Source organism: Populus euphratica, unplaced genomic scaffold (genome assembly GCF_000495115.2).
Source record: "Populus euphratica unplaced genomic scaffold, PopEup_1.0 scaffold100.1, whole genome shotgun sequence".
Taxonomy (NCBI): Eukaryota; Viridiplantae; Streptophyta; class Magnoliopsida; order Malpighiales; family Salicaceae; genus Populus; species Populus euphratica.
In genome coordinates this window covers 119495-144710 of record NW_011499985.1, presented here as the reverse complement: position 1 = coordinate 144710, position 25216 = coordinate 119495, and the positions used below count along the sequence as shown (strand labels likewise).

General features: G+C 34.2%; 2 protein-coding genes and 2 pseudogenes across 3 annotated transcripts; 1 reads left to right on the top strand and 3 right to left on the bottom strand.

Moving 5' to 3' along the window:
• Positions 1–1592: 1592 nt before the first annotated feature.
• On the top strand, positions 1593–6997 carry LOC105140009 (histidine kinase 5-like). Of its 2 annotated transcripts, none has more exons than XM_011046665.1 (11): positions 1593–1805; positions 2252–3156; positions 3255–3311; positions 3425–3652; positions 3736–3829; positions 3915–4252; positions 4507–4915; positions 5089–5192; positions 5360–6166; positions 6312–6479; positions 6720–6997. In XM_011046665.1, the coding sequence occupies exons 2-11, from the start codon at positions 2446–2448 to the stop codon at positions 6840–6842; spliced, it is 3039 nt and encodes a 1012-aa protein (XP_011044967.1). In that variant the 5' UTR covers positions 1593–1805; positions 2252–2445; the 3' UTR covers positions 6843–6997. The 2 variants fall into 2 exon arrangements, with proteins under 2 accessions (XP_011044967.1, XP_011044968.1); XM_011046666.1 differs by having other exon boundaries at positions 2215–3156.
• Positions 6998–7216: 219 nt separating this feature from the next.
• Positions 7217–21881, bottom strand: LOC105140072 (glutamate receptor 2.8-like; annotated as a pseudogene).
• A 1706-nt stretch (positions 21882–23587) lies between these two features.
• Positions 23588–23999, bottom strand: LOC105140011 (glutamate receptor 2.3-like). Its single transcript, XM_011046667.1, has 2 exons — positions 23974–23999; positions 23588–23940 (listed from the first exon to the last, which is right to left on the bottom strand). The coding sequence occupies exons 1-2, from the start codon at positions 23975–23977 to the stop codon at positions 23615–23617; spliced, it is 330 nt and encodes a 109-aa protein (XP_011044969.1). The 5' UTR covers positions 23978–23999; the 3' UTR covers positions 23588–23614.
• Positions 24000–24028: 29 nt separating this feature from the next.
• On the bottom strand, positions 24029–24954 carry LOC105140012 (glutamate receptor 2.2-like; annotated as a pseudogene).
• Positions 24955–25216: the final 262 nt, after the last annotated feature.

The window sequence follows — 25216 nt, the reverse complement described above, 5'->3', positions numbered from 1 at the left end:
TGGCTTAGTTGTTATGGCAGCATAAACTATAGGCACTGTCTTTTTTTTTTAATAGATTAAACAAATTGATCCCACCGTTGCCTTCAAACTAATCTAATTTAATGTGTGTTTGGTCACATAAATCATTCAAATTTTTTAATTTTTATATATTTTTGTGTTCTTTTTACAAAGATTACATAATTAATAATATTCATCTTAATTACTTCATTACTTATATATAAATATCTGTTTGAAAATATGATTATTATTATTTTTTAAAGTATTTTTTTATGAAAATATATTAAAATATTATTTTTTTTTTTTTTTTTAAAAAATTATTTTTGAGATTAGTATATTAAAACGATCTAAAATATATGAAAATTTAATTTTTAGTAAAAAAATATAAATTTTTATGGAATGCAATTTACACTGTTTTGCTAACTTTGTCTAGCTGAATATGGTATATTTAATTTAAAAATATTAAATTGATATTTTTAATAGTTTAGATATATTTGTATAAAAAAATAAAAAGTTTTATTTTAATACAAATATATAAATAGATATTGCATGGAATGATTGTGACAGTCGATTTTCCTAATCACCTGGACTCCTAATCCCTCCCTATCCCTCTCTCGAGGAAGCAGCCATTTGGATTTTTGTATAATTTAATTCCTCATAATCCATTTCTTTATTTTTTTTTAAAGATTTTTAGCTAAACAATTCAATCAAATTGGAAAGGACATGAGAATTTCAATCACATTATGAGTGTTAAAAACATATTGAAAAGACACGTTTAATCTAGTCTTGTTAGGTCACATCTTCACGTCAAGGACCCCCGAATTTCAATGTCAAAAGAATACAAACTCAAGCAAAGCCCAAATTTCAATGGATTAGGTAGACTAATCCATGTTTAAAATCTTGGTTTAGAAATTAAATGGGTTAATTGAAAATAATTCTTTTTTAAGATTTTATTTTAAAAAATTTAAAATAATATTGTTTATTTCTTTATTTAAATCAAACCAGATCCCTCGTTTGAGTATTAATTTGTGGACTAAATTAATTATTAACCTTCTAACAATGGTGGATGCATGTAACATAAACTTTTCAGCTGCTTCCCTGTAAATGGAGTGTATTCTCAGTTCTCAGCATACAAGCTCCCATTTCCTGGCGCAGTACCCACGCGCCACCCCAACACGTATCCTAGGAATAGTAAAAGGCGGGGAACAGGGAGAGCTTCCTTCCCATTTTTAAAAATACTTGGATCAAAAACTTTCCAAAAAAATAATGAAAAATAAAATATCTCTCTCAGAGAAACAGGAGCAAGAAAACAGAGAGAGCAAGCTGGTGATTTCCTTTTTTTTTTTTTTTAAAGTTCTAGCCATGAATGTGACCTTAAAAACGAAGAAAGAGAAAAAAAAAAGACAGAAACTTTATTGTATAAATTATTACACAAATTAAAGATTGAATAAAAGGGTCCAAATTTAAAGAATTCTCTAATATTTTTGACCTCCGAATGCACATGGCTTCTTGATGCTTGTACTAGCTAAACTATAGTGTTAGTATTATACCTTCTCTTCTCTCCACATTTTTTTTTGTTATCTTTTTCCCCCCTCACATGCTCTCCTCTCTCTCCCTCTCTGTGTTAGTGGCTAATTATTCATTGACAACTAACGACTCAGTACTTAAGACCAGTATCCAGACTCTCATCAGATCTACAGTGAAAAAGTTTTTGCCCCTTAAACCTTCATTTTCTTGTCTGCCCATGTGTTCATTCTTGATCTTCTTTGCTTCTTGGTTGCTGATTCCATCACCATTGATTCACCAAGGTTAGCAGGCTCCCTTATTTCTTGAATTGTTTTCTATGATGGATCTTTTGCTTTGTACGTGAAATGTTTTTGACAATGACATGTGTTTGCACTTGTTGTCTTCTAAAGTTACTCAAGGTTGGATAGATTAATGACGTAATGCAAGGATTCCTTTGCTTGGTTGACAGAATGGAGAGCGAATTCTTTTGTTTGGTTAACTGTTTTAAATCAATGAATCCTCCTTTCTCTATAACAAGTTTAATTGTTTTTTGATATTTGGTTAAATTACTATAGCCAATCGACTTCGCTGTAATTTGTATAGCCATCCAATTTTGCTGTTGCTGCTTCTTCTGCTCCTCCTTTAAATTCATGATCTTGCTGCATGATATGTTTGCAGATGCTTATTTGATTTCCTATTTCTGAAGTGTAGGATGTGATTTCCTCTGGTAATTCATTTTGTTCTGTAGGTTCCAATAGGAATTCATAATTTTCTAGTCAAGATAAAGTGCTTCCATTTCATGGTTTTGGAAGCTTTTCTAATGCGAGCAAAGGTTTTAAAAAGGTTGAAGTTTTTGACTGGTTCCGGGGACTAGAGTGGCGTAAGTAGCTTGATTCAGCAGCCTTTTCTGGACAGAAGTGAAGATTTGATGCAAGTACTTTAATGGCCAGCGAAATGGAGAACGAACAAATGAAGGATATGGACATTGAAGCCCTCCCATCAATGTGGCCTGAAGATATTGATAGTTCAAAACCATATGTAGAGAAGCCGGCAGGGGATCAAGATATGTTAGAGGAGGTTACAATATTTGAGGAGCCAACTATAGTTGATTTCCACCATCTCGTCGAGCTGACCAATTACACTGATAGAGGCTCTTCCCAGTTGACACATCTTGTTCAACGTTGGGAATACAAGCATGCAAATGCAGTCCGCCTTCTCAGAGAAGAGCTTGACATCTTAAGCAAACAAAGGGAGGAAGTTGAGCTCAAGAAATTGGAGATATTGGAGGCTTTTCGGTTTGAGGAAGAAAGATACAGTGGCGATAAACGACCGATTTCTATATTGGATGAAATAATTGATTTATATCAAGATATTCCTCGGAGAAAACGCGATATCATTGTTCAAAGCAAGAGAGTAAACATAGATGCCGAATTCGACACTGTTGCATACTGGAAACAACGAGCAAAGGATTTAGAGAAATTGTTGGAGGCCAGTGTCCACAGAGAGCAGTTACTGATGGAGAAGTTACAGGAAAGCTTACAGAACTTGGAAAAGCAATCCTCACCAGTTGAGGAGTTGACACAGATTCTGAAAAGGGCTGATAATTTCTTACATTTTGTGCTTCAAAATGCTCCTGTTGTTATGGGCCATCAGGTATTAGCAGTAAAAATGATGAAAACCTACCTATTCTTTCTTCCATATGGCCGATTTCTAGCTAAAAGGTCTGATTTGCTAGCAATTTCTTCTTTCAGGATAAGGATTTAAGATATCGCTTTATCTACAATCAGTTTCCGCGTTTGCAAGAGGAGGTAAGAAGTTGTAATCGAGGCAGGGTTTTCGTTGTTCTTCTTCAAAGAATTTTGTTAGCTAGCTGGAGTCGCTCTGAGTTACCTATCTATATTGTGCATTTCACATTTTTCAGGAAATTTTAGGAAAAACAGATGTCGAAATTTTTTCAGGCGCAGGAGTTAAGGAATCTCAAGATTTCAAGAAAGAAGTTTTGGATAAAGGATTGCCTGCCAAGAGGGAAATCACATTTGAGACAGAATTATTTGGTTCGAAGACATTTTTGATTTATGTAGATCCAGTGTTTAGCAAGTCCGGGGAGACGATCGGTATAAACTATATGGGAATGGATGTAACTGATCAGGTAAATAATTCTTTTTCATGGTTATTTAGAATCTTCATTATCCTGGAGAAGTATGGACATTTATGTTCCTGAAAGCACTACAGGTGATGAAAAGAGAGAAAATGGCACAGCTTCGAGAGCAGATAGCAGTACAGAAAGCCAAGGAAACAGAACTTAACAAAACAATCCACATAACAGGTTAGTTTTTCGGCGGGAAATTGTGCAGTGGTGACTTCTGTGGAAGAGAATCTCAATCTGACCTTGTCTCTCCGCACTTTTTCAGAGGAAACAATGCGTGCGAAACAAATGCTAGCGACCATGTCTCATGAAATAAGATCTCCACTTTCTGGAGTTGTCAGCATGGCTGAGATTCTTTCCAATACAAACCTTGATCGCGAGCAAAGGCAATTATTGAATGTGATGATATCTTCAGGAGACTTGGTTCTTCAACTTATAAACGATATACTCGACCTTTCCAAGGTTGAGTCAGGTGTTATGAAGTTGGAAGCAACAAAATTCCGACCAAGAGAGGTAGTAAAACATGTATTGCAGACTGCTGCAGCATCATTGCAAAAGCTTCTGACCTTGGAAGGACGTGTAGCCGATGATGTTCCCATTGAGGTCAAAGTTTCTCAACACATTGTTTAGCTGTCCTTTTTGAGGCAGCATTTTCCTTGAGTACTGCGTTTCTACTAATTGAATCTGCAACATAAATCCTTCTGTACCGTTTAGCTCTGTCTGAAGGCAAAATCTGTTTGTGTTAGTAAGGGGTTGCAACAATGTGCCAAACTCATCATTTTAAATTCAATGATACTTGTGCAGTAATTATTTAGTTTTTCAAGTTTCTTATCGAAGACAACCTGCTTCGATTTCAGGTCATTGGAGATGTTCTCAGGATCCGGCAAATCCTCACCAACCTGATCACCAATGCAATCAAGTTTACTCATGAAGGGAAAGTAGGGATAAACCTTTATGTCGTATCGGATCCATGTTATGGAAAAGCTGAAGGAAACCATCAGAAGTCATCTGGAGATCAGTCAACCACAACTGAGATAAAAGAAGACAAGCTTAAGCTGTCATCTCAAAATTGCAGTGATAGAAAAGGTTTCCACAGTAAAAAATACAGTGAAGGTCCATATCCAGATCATTTGCCTAGTGATGAACCTCAAACCCCAGTTAAGAATGGAAACACGACGGATGGGGATGAAGGGGAGGAACCTCAAGTACCTGGAACAACAGTGTGGCTTCGCTGTGATGTTTATGATACAGGAATTGGAATCCCAGGTACAGTATCGATACCTTTACTCTCTTCTAAAACTATACACCAAGTTGAAGAAGAATTGAGAATACCTTCAGCTTCTTTTCTGTGGCTATTAACACTGCGGTTGCCTATTACATCTCAAAGTTAGTTTCTATTGTGAAAGCACTATTAAGTACATTTCTCATTCATGCAACAGAAAATGCTCTGCCTACTCTATTCAGAAAATACATGCAAGTTAGCGCAGATCATGCTCGAAAATATGGTGGGACAGGGCTTGGCCTTGCTATATGCAAACAGCTGGTAAATCTTCTTTCCACCAAAGCTATTTTTGATTTGCAATTTGACTGTAACAAACTGCTCAGAAACATTTTGGTATAAACATGCTTTCATAACTTAAAATACTAAAACAGAACATTATGTTACGGATTTTCACACTGCCTTCTTACAATTCTATTCGTTTGGAATAGGTTGAGCTGATGGGAGGTCGTCTCACTGTGTCTAGCAAAGTGAAATGTGGATCTACGTTTACCTTTGTGCTACCGTACAAGGTATCATCAACATGTCATTCTTCTGATGATCCTGATGATCTATCAGAGATGGCTGATCATGATGCTCCACTAGAGGATGTAACTGCCGGCTTCTTTCAGTTCCAACCACGTACTTTGGGCTCTCTATTCTCTTCTAATGGATCCACCAGGACCCAAAAATTATTGCCACATGGTATCGGTTTTACTAAATCCCATAAACTTAATGGAATCTCAAAGGATTCTTGCTCATTTCCTTCTGGTAACGTTAGACTGAAAGAGACGACTTGTGTTGAGGATGCCTGTTCTATGGTTGAAGTCGCTGAGACCTTATCTGAACCTGAAAGCTCATTTAGTCACAGCCCTGAACGTGACTACGAGAATGTAGTTTGTAGAAGTCAACAAAGTCAAGACGACACAAACTGTAAAATCCCGAATGGCACTACAAATTGCAATAATCACACAGAATCAAGCAGAGAAGTGGGCTTAAGGGCAAATACAGGCGAACCACCAGGATCGTGTCAGGAAGAAGAAAAATCTGTCATTAATTCTCAGTGCACTTCTACCAGCATCCCACGAAAACCAGAATCAAAACCAAAGCCAAAGATTCTTCTGGTAGAAGATAATAAGGTCAATGTAATGGTGACGAAATCAATGATGAAGCAGTTAGGCCATACCATGGATGTTGTGAGTAATGGAGTTGAAGCTGTGCGTGCAGTTCAGTCCTGTTGTTATGATCTAGTTTTGATGGTAATTTCTTGATTCAAATAATTTCTTCCGCCACCTTTTCTTTGTTCATGGTTCTTCTGATGGGATTATGTGAGAATGCAATTTTGATTAAGCTGAACACTTGGATTCTAAGTTTCAGTAACCATGTCTCACATTAATTTTGCAGGACGTCTGCATGCCGGTAATGAATGGCCTTCAAGCTACACAACTGATTCGTTCTTTTGAAGAAACTGGCAATTGGGATGCTGCTGCTAAGGCTGGAATAGAGCCTTCAGCTTCATTACAAGATGGTCAGAGTTCTATTCATTATGATAAGAGGATGCCTATAATTGCGGTGAGCACTTTGCTCTTAATAGCCTCTAAAACTTTGAGACCCCATCCTGATTCACTAGAAATCTTACCACCCTGAGTGTTTTTAGTTAGATGCTTGTTATTATCAAACAACACAAAGCATTGCGGCTTGCTTTCTATAATAGCCGAGCTACGCTGAAGCACTAAAACATGTCCTTATTTCATCACCCTTTAAGTCTTAAATCCGTTTGCATATACTGACAGATTCAGTTGGTGAATGCAGATGACAGCAAATGCATTATCAGAGAGTGCAGAGGAATGTTATGCAAATGGTATGGACTCATTTGTTTCAAAGCCTGTGACTTTTCAAAAACTAAAAGAGTGTCTAGAACAATATTTACCATGATGTCTGATGTAAATCTGTGTACAAAAAATGATAGGAAAGTTTTGTGACCAATGTAACATGTTCTTTGCAGCCATTAGTATCTCAATAGAAGTTGTATAGATCCAAGTCAATATTCTTTCCCCCCTTCAAGATTATATTAACATTGTTCCTTCAAAGATTAGGAAATATCTGGTTTCCAGTCAAGTTACGACTTGAAAGAAAAGACAGGGAAGCCTACAACAGATATGAAGGTACAGAAGGTAATGCAGGATTCCCTTCAGTAACACTAACACAAAACAGAATTTTCACTGAAAGAGAGATATACTTGTGATAATTTACTAAAATCCTGAAAATCAGTTTATTCCTAATTACATCCTTATATCATCATATTACTTCTATGTATCTTCAATAGAGTGATTCAATGTCTTTACAATGCTAATGGCTACTGGGATTTCAAGTGTCAAATGACAATATACCTCTTGAGGTACACTATTTTCACTATCAATTTCCAAAGCTGTTGGTCTCTCTTGATTTTGGTCGGTAAGCTGATCAATATTTATTACTACCTCTTGTGGTGCTTGCCTGTTTGGACTAGAATTGCCTATTTGGACTAGAATCATAATCTGTAGAAGAAGGATGTTCAGGAAATTGTGTGTGAACTGAGAAGGCAGACTGATGCCATTTCTACCAGTCAGTTCCATTTGTATGGATGATTGGGACGTCGAATCCCTTTGAATGAAGATTCTGAAGAAATTTTTAGTTCTATCCCATATTGAAGCTGTGGAATCAGAGGGCCTCAAGTCTCTTCTTTCTTGGTAAACAAACATGGCAATGAAGATAATGAGAGCTAAAAATGCAGCTAGTCCGGCAATCAAGAATAATCCCCAGAAACTCTTTAGACTAAGGATATTTGATGAAACTGAGGTGCTGGAATCTGGACAGCTGCCTTTTTTGCCAAACCATGCATCCTCTATTTGCTTCATTTTTCCCCCGTCACATTTAAAATTGCCCTTGATATATCAGGCACTAGAGGAGAACCTTTAGGGAAGACCTGAAGTCACAAAAACTAAGTATAGATGAGAAACCATGCACTGATTAGCCTTATAGGAAATGGAAATAGAAAGATGGAAAAGTGAACTTACAAAGCCAAAACCGCCGGTTTTGAATGTAGGATCAATCATGGTATATTTCGAGCAATATTTTGACAGAAAGAGTTTCATATATGGCAGTTCGTCGAAAGCAGCAGCAATACCACCATTTCCACTTCCTTTGGAAAAGAGTTCGTGGCATTCTTCTGGAAAATTATACATCATGAGCTTGGACTTGTCGAAACCCAAGCCTAACAAGATTCCTAGGACAAAAGAACCATTCAGGTAGCCCTTCATAATGAGATCATGTACATCAGTAACTGTAGGCTGCAGCTGCTGGACTGTAAGTAAGCTCGTTAAACTGGCGGTGTAGCTCTGTGTGAGGACCAACACAACAAAAAACCATATAATTACCACTGCCCGAGCCAAGTTGCTAACCAATTTCTCCCCTGCAAATATAAACATGAAGTCAATTTGGTGTTTATATATATATTGGTGAGTGCTAGTGCTACAGAAGGGAAATTCATAAGGGGAAGGGAGATTACGCTGTGCAAAAACCATTGTTGAGAAGGAAAACCAGAAGCTAGTTCCTGCTTGATCTGAAGCAGACCCTCGAAAACCTTCATTTATTCTGTGCTCAAGAACCCAGACAACAAATCCAATGAAAAGAAAGAAAAATAAACTGCTCACCCAAAGGTTTCAAGAAGACCCATGCATTTTTACTATTGTTGTCTGCTATAGGAACAATCATAGAGACACCACTTTCTATGAAAGGCGAGGTGTAATCGATGTACGAGGACCTGTTGAAGACAGTGGTCACGTCTCCAACCACAGCATCATAAATCTGTTCGCAGTAAACAAAATATGCAAAAGAAAGAAATTTACTTGCATCAACGTGTATGATATCAACGCAATATCATAAACAATGAATAAGTACAGAAAAAAGATATAATTATATTTTACCTTTAAATACACTTGATAGGCCAGATCATCGTAAGTTCCAGCAGGCATGGCATGGGGAATGTACTCTTAAGGCAAAGCATAAGGCAATGCTTTCACTACAGCATCAAAAACATCTATGCAGTATCCGGTGACTTCTATGGTGTTGGAACTAGGATCCTTTGTCACAGCCACAAACTCAACGAAGCCATCCAGCACTGGCACTCCTATTTTCAACTTCTTCTCATTTGTGGGAATCTCCCAACCCTTGGGAACGACAATTGTATCCCCAGGAAAAATTGCAGTTGACATGCCGGACATAGAAGTTGAATTTGTAGGTTCCAATTGTTTCACGAGTCCTTTTGTTGGTGTCCAAAGTCCAATCTCTCTTCCTCCATTTCCATTCACATTAAGTATCTGGAAAGCTGGAGCTTGCAACTGCCCATCAACAATGGTAATCTCCTGTAACGCCTTTGAAACTAGTGTTTGATACAGCTTGAAGAAGGTTTGGACCCGTTAAAGAGACGCCAAGAGTTGCAAGATCCGTTGACGAGCTGCTAGAAACATTTGCCTTTTGGAAGCCAAAATTTGTAGCTTCAGCTTTCTCTACTGCCATGACCAATGCTTTCGTAGTATCATAGGCCCATAGTCCAAATATGCTCAAAGTTATTTGGATTATCTTGCAAGAATCTCCTTTTACACCGAACTAGAAAATTTTCAAGCTCTTTTGTTCTTGGAACGTAAGGTTTAATACCCAGCACCCCTTGTATTGTATCAGTGACAGGAGGACTGGGTGAACTCAAGAAATCAGTAGTCAGACCACCAGTCATGATCCAAACATAGCCGTCACTCATCATTCCAATCTCTTTAGCTTTAGCAAAAAGCCGAGTGCCTAGATAGCCATACATGTGCACAATGAAAACTTTAATTTGCATTCCCATCAACTTATAAAGCTCCTCGACAATTTGTTCATCAGTAGCTGCTGGAGAAATGACACTCTGGTAGGAGACACGAGCATCTACTGCTTGCAAAGCATCAGTTAAATAAGGTATGATTCCCTCTCCATATTCGTTGTCGATGTAGATGGGTACTGTTCTCTCCATCCGAAGGCTTGAACTAAAGCACTTATGGCATTCACTTGAGTTGAGTCACTATGTGTAGCTCGAAAAAAATAGGAACTCCTAATGGGAGTAAGAGAAGGACCTGAAGCATAAAATGATATTATGGGCACCTGAGCTTTTTCTCCCAGGTCAAGAACAAAATTGGCTTGCATTGATGTTGATGGCCCTCAGATTGCTTGCACTTCCACATTTCTTATTAGGTCGAGGGCTGCGTTTCGCAATGGAGAGAAGAAAAATCAAAGACATTACGTGAACCAAATTTGTGGAGCAGAGAGAGCAAGCAAAGGATCACCCTTTCTTATAGGATGACATTACGTGAACTAAAAGAATATTGTGTTGAGTGCAAAATGTCTTGCCCCACAATATCAGATACGAGCTAGAAATATAGCTCACTAAGAATGACTTTTGAAGCAAGATAGCCACAATTTATGATGAATTTTATATGTTCTGACCCACCTTATCATTGATGGATCCTAGTAAAATAAAGAAGTATTTTCATTATCATCACATCCCTGTATAACCACAATTATACACAGGGATTTCTATGACCAAACTAAAAGAAATTCCAGATTGAGAACCTCGGATAATTAACACAGAATGTGTAAATATCTACCGTTAAAATGCTAACTTTCTTAAAACTTTTTGATAAAAAACGATTTATAGTCGGAGAAAAGAGAAGATAATATCAAGAAGTTAAGAGGGGAGGCTGAGAGGGAACCTGCAGCAGCTGCACCAACGACATCTTTCTTGGAATCCCTGATGGCGAGGACCAGTCTGGTTTTGTAGTCACAACGAGTGGCATAGAAGTCTGAAAGGGCCATGTTGATGCAGCTCAATGCAATATTGGCATCCAAATAATCCAAGTGAAGAGTCACACCTACATTCACTGGGATAGAAGAAGTGTAATGTGCCACCCCCATTTCCATGAACAAAATCTTCAAACAAAGAAAGAGTAAGAAGGAGATAACAGGCTTTAAGGGGGTTTTCCTCATCTTGCTGATTCTAGCTAGATTTCCTGGTTTAAACTACGAGGAAAAATGTCTTGTTTATAAGGTGGTGCCACTCGTGGGTGTAGCAATTAAATAGGAGGAAAAGTTAATAAAACAATTGGAGGTTTAAATATAAATAGAAAGTAGTAATTGAATAAAGAGATGATAAATATAAATAAAAAGTAAAAAAAAAAAGATGGAAAGAGGGATCTGGAAAATTGAAGGAGCAAACAAGGAGAGAGAAGAGGGGGGGAAGAAAAATAAGAAGAGAAAAGAGAAAAATTAGAAGGAAAATAGAAAAAAATTGAAGAAAATAAGTTAAAAAGATAAGATTTATGTTTTAATGTATAAATGTGTTCTTTGAACTTTAAATTCGGTTTTGATTAATGTTAGGGTTTTAAAAATTTATATTTTGGATTTAATTGATGAATTAATTTAAATGTTATGAGGTAGATTGTTGTAGGTAATAGATTGATAGTTGATTTTGAAAGATTGTAGGTAAATATGATAGATTTTGAGTTATGATAATGTTTGAATGGTGAATTTGTGTTAAAAATCATGAAGTAACAGTATTACCTGTGGAAATTCTGGGTTTGAGGATGAAGATGATAAAATTTCAGTTTGGTCCCTTAATTTGTGAAAATTACACTTTAGTCTCTAAACTTTGAAAAATTATCAATTGGTCCCTGGAGCATATTCCGAGATTCTGAAAAAAATAAAGGATGAATTATGAGCATAATTTCAGTATAGTTATGAAATTTTAATACTTTTAATTTGATCCTTTAATTTGACAATAATTACAATTTGACTCAAAAAATTTGAAAAAATTTTAGAATGGTCCCTGGAGCATAATGAGATATTCTGGACAGAAATGAAGATTAAATGTGGTCAGAATTTCAGTATATTCATGGATTTATGATATTTTTAATTTGGTCCTTCAATTTGATAAAAAATACAATTTGACCCTAAAAATTTGGAGAAAATTCCAGAATGGTCCCTGGAGCATAATAAGATATTATGGATAGAATTGAGGATTAAATATGGTCATAATTTCAGTATAGTCATGGATTTATGATATTTTTAGTTTGGTCCTTCAATTTGACAAAGTTATAATTTGACCCTTAAAAGATAATAAATTCCAGATTAGTCCCTAGCTATAATATTAGCTTTTTCAAATTGGTTTGATGAATAATTGAGGGTTATTTAGTGAACTATTACTAATTTTATTATTTATTTTATTATAAATTAGATTTTGAAAAAACTATTAAATTTTGAGTTTTTGAAAAAATTGATTAGTTAGTTCAAAAACATATAGGGTTACAGAATACACCCTTAGTTAAGTGTATTAAATAGGTTAAATTTTATTTCAAGTTATTTTTGAATATATCTTTTTTGTATTCAGATAATCCTGATATTCTACTGGCGGGATGTTAATAGAATTTTCTTTGGTGTTTACTTTTGACTTTTATTTGCTTTTGAGTCAGGTAAGTGAATAATTTTTCATATGGATGAGAAATATTATAAATATTGATTTGTTAATATGAATTTGATTATACTTCTTGGTAATATATATGTTGATTATTATCCTTGTTATGATAAAGCATGGTTAATTGATGAATTTGAATTCCTGATATAAACCAATATATATTTTCAATTGTCTTCTGAATTAATAGCTCCTCATTTTGTTGATGTCATGAGTTGAGTATTGAGATATGAATATGTTTGTTTGATTATTATTATGAACCTATGGTATACTAGTCAGAATACTTATGCTAACAATGTAATGTTAGTCTTTGTGCACATCGTATATGAACTCTAACTAGTCGGGAGAGTTAACAATCTGCGTGAACTAATCATCCTATAGTGCGGAGCCTCATACTCATTGCATTTTGATTTTTCTGACGAGCTTTAGATTATAATATTCTTGTTATGACCTACTTGAGAAACCTTACTATAAGAACCTAAAACCAATTATATACATATATATTTCTCATTGTTGTATTACTTCGTGTGTGTATATTGTACATTATCTACTTATTAAGTTGTTAAACTCACATTCTTATTATTTATCATTTTCAGGCTTATAGCTTGATAGTAGGTTATTTTTGTTGGACTTTCTGAACCTGCTTTTTTGTTGAAATTTGTAACTTTCTTTTATGTCTAGTTAGTACTCCAAAACTATGAAATTATATTAACTTTTGTATTAAGATAATTAAATTATATAAAGAAGTTAATTTTGTTATTCATGTTGCATTGAACTCTGATTGATTAGGAAAAGTTTATATATAAGTTTGGATTCATATAGGTATAGAACTTTGAAGAAAAACCTTATCCATGTACCGGTTATTGATCCGGGATTTGAATCATGCCAACAAAAGAGTTTGAAACCATTCACGACAAGGACCAAATGTATTAGTTTGAAGAGAGGAGAGGTTCTTTGAGTGTTCTCTCACCAGGAAATTGCATAATTTGATCAATCAAACCATGAGTTTGGCAAGGCTACTCGTACACAAACAAACAGTCAGGCCATTAAATACACTTGTCAAATCCAATTTCTGTTTTGAGCTATAAACTAACTCGTGTTTTGTGCCCTCTATTGAAAAAAAAAAAATACAAAATCAAAACTTTTTATTTTTTATGTGAATATTTGAGCCAGTTAGATTAATTAAATATTAATCTGATGAATCCAGTTTCATTGAATTATGGATTATAAATCTAACCTTTCGATTACTGATTTCTAAATCAAGAAATATTTAATCAAGATGTCCAAAATCGGAAGAACACGATGCAGAAGAATTGCATTATTTCTAAATCTGCAGATATTTAATCAAGTCGTCCAAAATCGGAAGAACACGATGCAAGAATACTTGCATTTACTTTGACATTGACTCGTTGTATCATTTGTTAGAAGGTGTGGCGCGTAAAACAGATGCACTTGGATGTATTAATCATAGAATATAACCCAGATTTGTGGAATTTTTGCTTTATAATAGCCAAATATATTCCTTGTCTCGTCACTTATGTCATTATCGTTTAACCCGACCAAATCAAATTATATTAGCATTAGATCCTTTGCTTTTGAGGTGAGGAATATGGTAAAGAGTAAGATCCTTTCAATCTTTTCCTTGGCAGACGTTAATTGCCTATAATTTACGTGCGAATTAACTCTAGTCAAGACTCTAAGATAGTGCCCGGTTTATTTATTCTAGATGGGAAGGTCATGTTTGTTTTTTTAAAAAGTAATTTTTTTAAAAAATATTTTTTAAATTTTTTGAAATTTATTTGTTATTAAAAAAATTAGTTAATAGAAAATATTTTCCAGTTAAAGAAAAAATTAATTTAATTTTCAGAAAAGTGTTTTTTAGAAAATTTAAACGGAAAATATTTTCTGAAAATTGTAAAAAATTTAGAAATATCATATTATTTGCTGATTATATCAAATTCGATCCTTAAAATTTTGTTTTAAATATTTATTTTTTAATTTCATCTCTTAAAATTTAATTTTTATATTAACTTTAGTTCTCATTTTTATAATTGTTATTTACTTTTCTCTTATTATTTGTTTATTGAAATTTTTTATTTATCAAATTTGATCCTTATTTTTTTGATTGTTACTTATTTTATTTGAAATAATTTATGAAATGTTAATTATTATTATTTTAATTTCTTCATCTTTCATTTTTTTTATTTTTTAGATTTGATTTATATTATTTTGATTATTATTTATTTTATTTGAGATAATTTATGAATTTTTTTTTAAATTTCATTCTTATTCAACTTTTTAATTTGTAAGATTTGTTTCTTATTATTTTAATAAACTTGAGAAAAATAAAATATTAATAAGTTATTTTCCAGCTCGTTTTTTATGACATAATCAAATACTAGAAAGTGTTTTCCAACTTATTTTTCATTATACTATTACTACCAAACATTAGAAAATAATTTACTTTTTTGGAATTTACTTTTTAAAAAGAAACTACTTTTCAACAAACAAATGAAGTCTAAATGAATAATGAAACTACTAACACACAACATTAATACAAGAAAAAAAACATTTGATAAATACTTTAAAGATAATAATATAATACATAAAGCAATCTCGTTATTCATCAATTGATACTTTAAGATAACTTTTAATGATGATTTATGATAATTTATCATAGATAAGTCCATAAATAATATAATTATTAATACTCAAAATTATTTCAAATGACATAATATTTCAAATTTTTTGGAATACAATAACATAATATATTAAAGTTTTATTATTCATCAATCAACACTTTAAAACAATATCTAGTAATAATTCATTTATTTAAGTGAAGTATGTGAATAATAAAACTATTAGTATACCATAACATTTCAAAAGGAGGAGAAATATTTCACAGATATTTTGAATACAATAAAGTAATGTATTAGACAATTTTATTACTCATAAATCAATACTATGTAATAAAACTCAATTACTCTTGATTATCCTTATAGCTTTGAGAATAACCATTACCACAACATAAAATTACAAAAAAAAGAAGAAGATATTTCAAGTATATTTTGAACACAATAAGATAATATATCAAATAATTTTATTACCACAAATCAACATTTCAAGACATGTCTAATGATGATTTATTTATCTTAGGTGACTTTCAAAATAATAAAACCATTAACACACCATAATATTGCAAACTAAAAAAATATTTTGAGTAGAATATAATAATAATAATGTACTAAGTAATTTTATTATATACAAATCAACACTTTATAACAATACTGAACGGCAATTTATTTATTATAGAGTGGTTTATGAATAATAAAATTATAAATACATATAAAATTAAATATTAAAACAATTAACACACAACTCGAACTCCATAAGTTATGCATAACACCATCACATAAAAAATAAAAATAACATCACCACTTAACAAGAAACAACATTCACCCACAATATAACAATTCAAAAACACATTAACATATCAAATTTCACCCAAACCATTTACATCTTACATAAACCTGTTATAATCCAATTCTTTCAATTCCATTACAAGATATTGATCCTAACCTTATTTCATCTTTCATCTTAAATGGTGCGAACTCCGACACTTCAAATATTGATGGTATTGGCACGTGGTTACAAGTGTCGACAAAGGATGAAGATTTGGTCTTCTTTTTACAACTGGGGGCTTTCGAATTCACTTTGTTCTTCTTTTTTTTCCCTCCAAATTTTACTCCCCTTTCATACTGTTCATCCAAGGCACATATGTGTCCTTTTCTTTATTCATTCTTATCACCTTATCTTCTCTCACCTTCTATAAACCTCTCGCTCTATTTATTTTTCAATAGTATCCCCTTGTTTATTTGTTGCTTGTTAAAATTACAAAATGGTCGAAAATTAGCTAAATTGCTTTTTTGTTTTTAATAGAATTTTTGTAGTTTTTTATTAAATGTGATCGAAATAGAAGGTTAAGATCGAACAGCATATATTAGTAGTAAGAGTACAATGTATTTGACGAGGATCAAGGTGGCTTCTAAAAAATGCCTCTGGAAGGCCAAGAAAAAAGCACCAGAAACAGGGCAGAAAGTGCTGGTAAAGTTGGTGGAGTCCCGGCGGGATTGGGCTTTCCAGCTCCTATACATCAGCAACCGGGGGGAGTTTTCCAGCGGGAATTGGACTGAAAGAAAGAGGAACAATTCTAAAAGACATAGGGGAAGAGAAATACAGAAATAAGAGGCATCTTATGCGAAGAAACACCCCTAAAGTCAGCCACTCAGTCAGTTATTCTTAGTTCTATGAGTTGAGTAGTTCTGACTTAAGTTCTGATTTCTAATTTGTTACAGCTATCTTAAATAATAATAATAATAATTATTATTATTATTATTAATGCCTATTTCCCATCAATTAGAGTCATTATAAGACTAGGATATAATGAATATTTATTCAAGCAATAAGAAATCATCAAAAACCTTTCAGAAATTTCTAAACCTATCAATCTTTCTCTTCTTTTCTTGAGTTTTCATCAATATTATAGGACAGAAAGTCATATAAGCTTGTGAAGAACGGAGAGTGTAGCTGTGCTGGACCGTTGTTGTGATCTCAAAGAGTAGGAGTCCTAATAGGATTTAGACCTCTGATGAATAATAGCATTAGACCTCCGATCAGTACGGGTCCGCGTCTGATGATTAACATTAGACTTCTGATTTCCCTTAACGGGCCTCTCTTGATTTGGGTTTGAGAGCTTATGAGCACTTATTATCACTACTTCATGAGATGCTTGGCTATTTGGACAGGAATCACGACCTGCAGAGGATGGATATCCATGAAATTCAGTGTGAGCTGAAAAGCCAGACGGACTTGCCGTGCCCACACTTGGAAAATGAATCCCATTCCTGTCATTCACTTCGATATGGGATGTGAAGTCCCTTTGATTGAAAATGCTAAACAAATGTCGAATTTTACTCCATAATGAAGTTGTGGAGTCAGAGGGTCTCAAGACTACTCTCCCCTCCCGATGAACAAACATCACTATGAAGATAATGAGAGCTGAAAGTGCAGCTATTCCAGCGATTAAAAATAATCCCCAGAAAGTCTTGATACTAAGGGTATTAGACGAAACCGAGGTGTCAGAATCTGGACAGCTAGTTTGATCGCCAAACCATTTATCCTGGATGTCCTTCATTTTATCACCCTCGACCATATTCAAAATCGCCCTTGATATGTCAGGTACATGAGAAGAACCTTTAGGGAAGACCTGAAATTCACAAAAAAAATAAAAAATAATGGTAGTATAAAACTATAAATGAGCTATAGAGAGAAATGGAAATAAAAAGATAGGAAAGTGAACATACAAAGCCAAAACCTCCCATTTTAAATGAAAGATCAATCACTGTATATTTGGAGCGATATTCTGGCATTAAGAGCCTAATATATGGAATTTCGTCGAATGCAGCAGCAATACCACCATTTCCACTTCCTTTGGAGAAGAGTTCGTGGCATTCTTCTGGAGAATTATACGCCAAGATCTTGGACTTGTCGAACCCCAAGCCTAACAAGAATCCTAGAACAAAAGAACCCTTCTGGTAGCCCACGTACCCCCCCTTGTTAACGAGCTCATTTACATCAGTAACTTTTAGCTGCTGGACTGTAAGTAGGCTAGATAAACTGGCGGTATAACTCTGTGTGAGGATCAGCACAACAAAACACCATATGATTTACCACTACTCTAGACAAGTTGCTAACCACTCTCTCCCCTGTAAATTGAAAAAAATAAAGTCAATCCGGTGTTTATATATATTTAAGTGTTTCAACAGGAGAAGAGAAATTACGTTGTGCGAACACCATTGTTGAGAACGAAAACCAGAAGATAGTGCCAGCTTGATGAGAAGCAGGTCCTCGAAAATCTCCATTTATTCTGTGCTCAAGAACCCAGACAGCAAATCCAAAGAAAACAAAGAATAAAAGACTGCTCACCCAAAGGTCCCATGTCAAAGGTTTCAAGAAGAACCAAGCATTTTCGATATTGTGGCCTTCTATAGGAACAATAACGGAGACACCGCTTTCCATGAAAGGCAAAGTATAGTCGACGTACAAGGATCTGCTGTAGACAATGGTAATATCTCCAACCACAGCATCAAAATTCTGTTGGTTGTAAACAAAAATGCATAAGAAAGAATATCTCCGAGAAATAGACTTGCGTCAATGTGTATGGTATTCAATGCAATATATCAAAAGCATAGAATAAGTGCAGCAAAGGATAAAATTAAGTTCTACCTTTAAGTACACTTGATAGACCAGATCATTGTAAGTTCCAGCAGGCTCGCCGTCAGGGTTGGCAAAGGGGACATATTCATAAGGCAAATCATAAGGCAATGTTTTGACAACAGTATCAAAAACATCTATGCAGAATCCGGTGATTTTTGTGGTGTTAGAACCAGGATATTTTCTGACGTCCACAAACTGTCTGAAGCTGGACCTCACCGGCACTCCTATTCTCAACTTATTTTCTTTTGTGGGAATCCTAAATCCCTTTGGAGCAACAGTTGTGTCACCTGGGAAAATCACGGTTGAAATACCGGACAGAGAAGTTGAATTTTTACCATTACTAGGAACCAATTGTTTCACAAGTCCTTTTGTTGGTGTCCAAAGCCCAATCTCTCTTCCTCCATTTCCATTCACATTAACTATCTGGAAAGCTGGAGGTTGCAACTGCCCATCAGCAAAATGGTAATCTCCTGTAAGGCCTTTGAAACTAGTGTTTAATAAAGCTTGAAGAAGGTTTGGACCATTTAAGAGACGCCAAGAGTTGCAAGTTCCGTTGATGAACTGCTAGAAACATTTTCCTTTCGGAAGCCAAAATTTTTAGTTCCAGCCTTCTCAACTGCCAAGGCCAAATCCGTGGCAACATCATAGCCCCGTAGTCCGCAAATGTTCAACTCAGCATCAATAATATATGGATTATCTTGTTGGAATTTCCTTTTCCACCGAACTCGAAAATCCTGGATCTCCTTTGTACTTGGAACATAAGGCTTAACACCCAGTACCCCTTGCATTGTCCCAGTAACAGAAGGATTTGGTGAACTCAACAAATCAGCTGTCAAACCATCAGTCATGATCCAAACACACCCTTCACTCATCATACCAATCTCTTTTGCCTTGGCAAAAAGCCGAGTGCCAAGAGAGCCATACATGTGCACAATGAAAACTCTAGTTTGCATTCCCATCAACTTATAAAGCTCCTCGACAATTTGTTCATCAGTGGCTGATGGAGAAATGACAGTCCGGTAGGAGACACGAGCATTTACTGCTTGCAAAGCATCAGTTAAATAAGGTATGATTCCCTCTCCATATTCGTTGTTGATGTAGATGGGTACTGCTTCTCTCCATCCGAAGGCTTGAACTAAAGCACTTATGGCATTCACTTGAGTTGCGTCATTAAGTGTAGCTCGAAAAAAATAGGTACTCTTAATGGAAGTAAGAAAAGAACTTGTTGCAGAAAACGACATTATGGGCCCGTGAGCTTTTTCTCCAAGGTCAATAACAAAGTTGGCTTGCATTGATGTTGTTGGCCCTAAGATTGCTTGGACTTCCACATTTTTTATCAAGTCCAGGGCTGTGTTTTGATAGAGCATAAGAAAAATTAAGAACATGCAAAATTCTTTCACAATCAACGGAGATCAATGGGGAAAACCAATGACAAATTATCAAACTTTCAAAAAAGTTAAATTTCAATTACTTTTCTTGCGTAGCATCCTTATAATCATCTACACAAGCTATTTGAATTTTGAAGGAAGAAAACAAAAGGGATAACAAGCACAAACAACTTAAAAATTTATTGAATAGTCTTTACCACATGAACCTCAATTCAAATTTTGATTATTAATTTTTTTTATCCAATCAAAACTAAATATTACAAATTAATCTCCTAGGCTATTTATATACCAATGAAAACCTCTTAAACAAAACTAAAAATAATAATAATAAAATTCTAAATTAAATAAAAAAATCACAATTTAACTAGAAAAATATAACAAATTCATGCATACTAGCTTCTAGCCATATTTGAAAGCCTTTCCAATCTTAGATGTTTAGAAAATTTAATAGGAAGAAAGCTTTTTAAGTATTGGCAAGTCCCACATAGTTTAATTTAATTTATATTCTTAATGATAACACAACACAATAATTCATCGGTAAATAGTTTGATGTATTTAATTTTACAATACAACACAACAGACACAGTAAAGACTCTGGTAAATCAAACTCTAAGTGGTGTGATTTCGTTAAACAAGCGTAGTGAGTTTTCTTATTATTTTATCAAATGGGATTTAAGTCTTATATTTGTAACCCTAGGGTGGTTGTGCTTGGAGAAGTAGAATTTCCATTTTAGTCAAAGAAAGAAGCAACCAACCTCTTGCATGTTATACATATACCAGGCAGTAATTTTCTCAAGGCCTCCAACAACCATTGAAGAAAAATATTTTGGGTACGTTGTCGGTGGTGTAGTTTTTTTTTTTTTTTGGAGTTTTGTTTCCATTTTGATGACGAGCTTCCTAGCCATGAGGTTCGTGTATTGAGAGTTTCAGTAATTTCATTTATTCCCTTTGTTTTCTCAAATTTTAACCACAATGCCAGGACATTTGAGATCATGGACGTCACTAATAATTTTCGTGCATGTTAAAAAAATTAAAATTAAAACAAAAAAACCCTCTTTCCCAGTATCTCTATTTGTTCTCTTCCGGACACACCATAAAAAAAAACCCTAGAAATTTAGAAGATGTTTTTGTGGGTGACTTTGATAGCAAGGTATTGGTTCATATGAACAATATTCAAAATTTATAATTCAAATAGAAAAGATCTTGATTATTTGCTACGTAATCAAATATGATATGTTTATCAGACTCTTTTTATGTTTTTCGACACTAAACATCAAGTATGGTTTTAAAGGGAAAGAGTGAGAGAGGGAACCTGCTGCAGCTGCACCAACAACAGCTTTCATGGAGTCCCTGGTGTTGAGGACTAGTCTGGTTTTGTAGTCACCATGAGTGGCATAAAAGTCTGAGAGGGCCATTTCGATGCAACTCAACGCAATTCTGCCATCCAAATCACTGTCCAGGTCAAGAACCACGCCAACATTCACTGGGATACATGTGTTTTCAGCCATTCCCATTCCTGTGAACAGAATCCATACACAAAAAAAGATGGAGAGAACAGCCTTTGAATGGTTTTTCTTCATCTTATTGTCCACCTATGGTGGTGCTGATTCTAGCTTAGTTAATATTTTTTGTTTAAGCTTTGAAGGAAAGATCCCTTATTTATAAAGCTGTGGATCTTGAAAAGTGTAGTTTCCTCACTGTTATTGCTAGGATATTCATGATTTGGAAGAGTCAAAGCAAACCATTTTAATAAATTGTTCACTAGAAGACGTGGGCCTGAGGTCAGACAGTATTGTATATTGACAAAAAGGAATCTCCCAGAGTTTAGCAGACTTCTTTTTTGTAAAATAATAATAATAGAATTTGTGTTTTTTTTTAAATTATTTTTTTATGATTAAAAAGTATCAAGTTTTTTTTTTAAATATTTTTATTTAAAATATAATAAAATAACCTACTTTTTATTTTTTAAAAAATTAATTTTTAATATTAAAATTACAAAAAAATTATTTAAAAAATCTGAGATTATCTCTCCTTTTAGGGGATACTTTTCAAGACAAAACTTGTCATGATACTGTGAACCCGAAGGTTGAACGTACAATACATCCTCTTGAGGATCAACCGTCTAGCTGATTCATACCCACATCATCAAATGTGAAAACTAAAAATTGAAAGAGGAGGATTCCGACCCATTTGCATTTACTTGGACATTTCTCATATTGACATCTAATGTCAACAAGACAGGCAAATCAGATGCACTTGGATGTAGGGATCGCGTATGTTTCTATGGAGTAGTTGCCTCGGGTTTGCTGGAGTGGGATTCATACTAATCAAAGCTATTCGTTGTCTTATTTCATTGCGTTTACATTGGCTAAATCAAAGTACATGTGGTCACTGGTTGTTGCATTATCATCAGATTCTAAATTTTAAGGTGTCGTTGGTAAGGGGTTATGGTCCCCCTTCATCGATCTTCTTGAGTATGAGTTTTTTAAGACCATATCAAATTGTAAATACATTAGTACATATAATTGCGGATGACTTATTTAATATCTGAAATTTCTTAGAACGTTGTGCTCGCATGTTATCACTTCGAATGTGAATTCAGGAAGCTGTAAAAAGAAAAAAAATCTTATAAATATGACCTGATTGAAAAACGTTGTCGTTTACGATGAGAAAATTGGATGGTTGGATATTCGAAGATTTGAAAAATAAAAAGGACCAAATCCCAGCCTTCTCAACCCAATACTTCCCTAGATTCTTTAATTTTTAATTTTATTTTTTTGCTTCTTAAAAATTGAAAATAAGATACAAAAATTGATGTTAGTTTTTTTTTTTCCCAATAAAATACAAAGTAGTTTTTCACACTATTAGCATATTATTTAGAAGTCGGGTTTGGTTCCGCACTTCAAAAAATGGATGTGAATCATGCATAATTAAACTGGATATGTATAAAAACAATTTGATATCTATTAGATTTAATAATTTTCCTGATAAAAAGTTTTGTTAATATTAATATTAGTAGTCTACTGGTATGTATGTTACTTATAAAATCAAGAATGAAAATAGTTTGTTAGAAAAACTCTTGTATGTAATTTATAGACTGTCCGTAAATTCATCGATAAATATAATATATCACTAAAAAAATATCATCTATAATTTTATCGGTGTTTTAATAATAATAATGATATTTGCAATAATGTTTTTTAAATTTTTTAAAATATACTAATAAAATAGTTTTGTCAATAACCCATCAATAATAATAGCATTTGCTGTTATTATTTTTCAACTTTTTAAAATATAAAAACCCTAGTTAATTAATAAACTCATCAATAATATTTTAAAAAAATATATTTTTTAAAATAACTGGATCTGTTGAAAACAAGAGTTGTATCTCCAACTACAGCATCAAAATTCTGTTGATAGCAAGCAAAAGAAACAACATATCAATAAAAATTAGATTTGCATGCATGAATGTGTCTCAAATCTTGTTTCAGATATAAAACTGAATGTGATCAAGTACAGGAAAAGGTTGGTGAAAGTTTTACCTTCGAGTAGACTTGATATATCAGATCATTGTAAGTTCCAGCTGTCTCGCCGTCAGGCTTGGCAAAGGGGATGTACTCGTAAGGCAAAGCATAAGGCAATGCTTTGACAACATAATTAAAAACATCTACGCTGTATCCAGTGACGGTTGTGGTGTTAGAACTAGGATCTCTTTTTACTTTCACAAACTCACTGAAACGATCCTTCACAGGCACTCTTATTCTCAACTTCTTCCCATTCTTTGGAAGCTCCCAACCCTTGGGAACAGAAGTTGTATCACCCGGCCATATGACAGTTGAAAGATCGGAGTTAGAACCTGAGTATGCAGTCATATTATTTGTTGACTTCAATGTTCTGACAATACCTTCGGTTGATGTCCAGAATCCTATCTCTCTTCCCCCATTGCCATTCACATTTATTATCTGGAAAGCTGATGACTGTAACTGTCCATTATCGAAAAGGTAATCTCCTGTAAGACCATTGAAAGTAATGTTTGATAAGGACCATTTAAAGACACCCCAAGAGTTGCAAGATCTGAATTGCTAGAAACGTTTGCCTTTCGGAAGCCAACCAAAGCTGTTACTGCATAATATGCCCACAAGCCAAAAATATTCAACTCAGCATCAACAATATCTGGATTATCTTGTTGGAATTTTCTTTTCCACCGACTTCGAAAAGTTTCGAAATCTTTTGTTCTTGGTACATAAGGTTTCACACCCAATGCACCTTGCATTGTATTGGTGACGGAAGCATTTGGTGAACTCAAAAATTCAGCTGTTAGACCACCAGTCATGATCCAAACATAGCCTTCACCCACCATGCCAATCTCTTTTGCTTTGGAAAAAACCCGAGCGCCAAGTGATGGAAACATGTGCACAATGAAAACTCTAGTTTGCATCGTCATCAACTTGTAAAGCTCTGAAAAAAATTGATCATCAGGGGCTGATGGAGAAAGGACACTCCGGTACGGTACACGAGCATCAACTGTTTGCAGAGCATCAGTTAAATAAGGAATCACTCCCTCTCCATACTCATTGTCAATGTAGATGGTTACTGCTTCTCTCCATCCAAAGGCTTGAACTAATGCACTTATGGCATTCACCTGAGTTGACTCATTTTGGGTAGCTCAGAAAAAGAAGGGACTCCTGATGGAAGTGAGAGAAGGACTTGATGCAGAAAATGATATAATGGGCACCTGAGCTTTTTCTCCAACTTCAATAACAAAATTGGCTTGCATTGATGTTGTTGGGCCTATGATTGCTTGCACTTCAATTTTTTTTTATCAGGGGGCTGTACTTGTAAAAGGATTAAGAAAACAATTACCATATAGATCAATTATTTCAATAATCAGTAAAGATTAATCGTAGAGACTTAATTATGATTATGTTGTACTTTTTATTAAATTAGACTTCTGATAAATCATGAATATAGTGGTTATGAAAAGAAAGCAAGGAATGGATTGTACTTTGCATTTGGGGTGGTATTACAATTCTCTTGTTAATCACTGAATCACTCTTAATAGCCTCTAAAACTGTCATTAACTCTCAGTGCACTTCTACCAGTGTCACGAC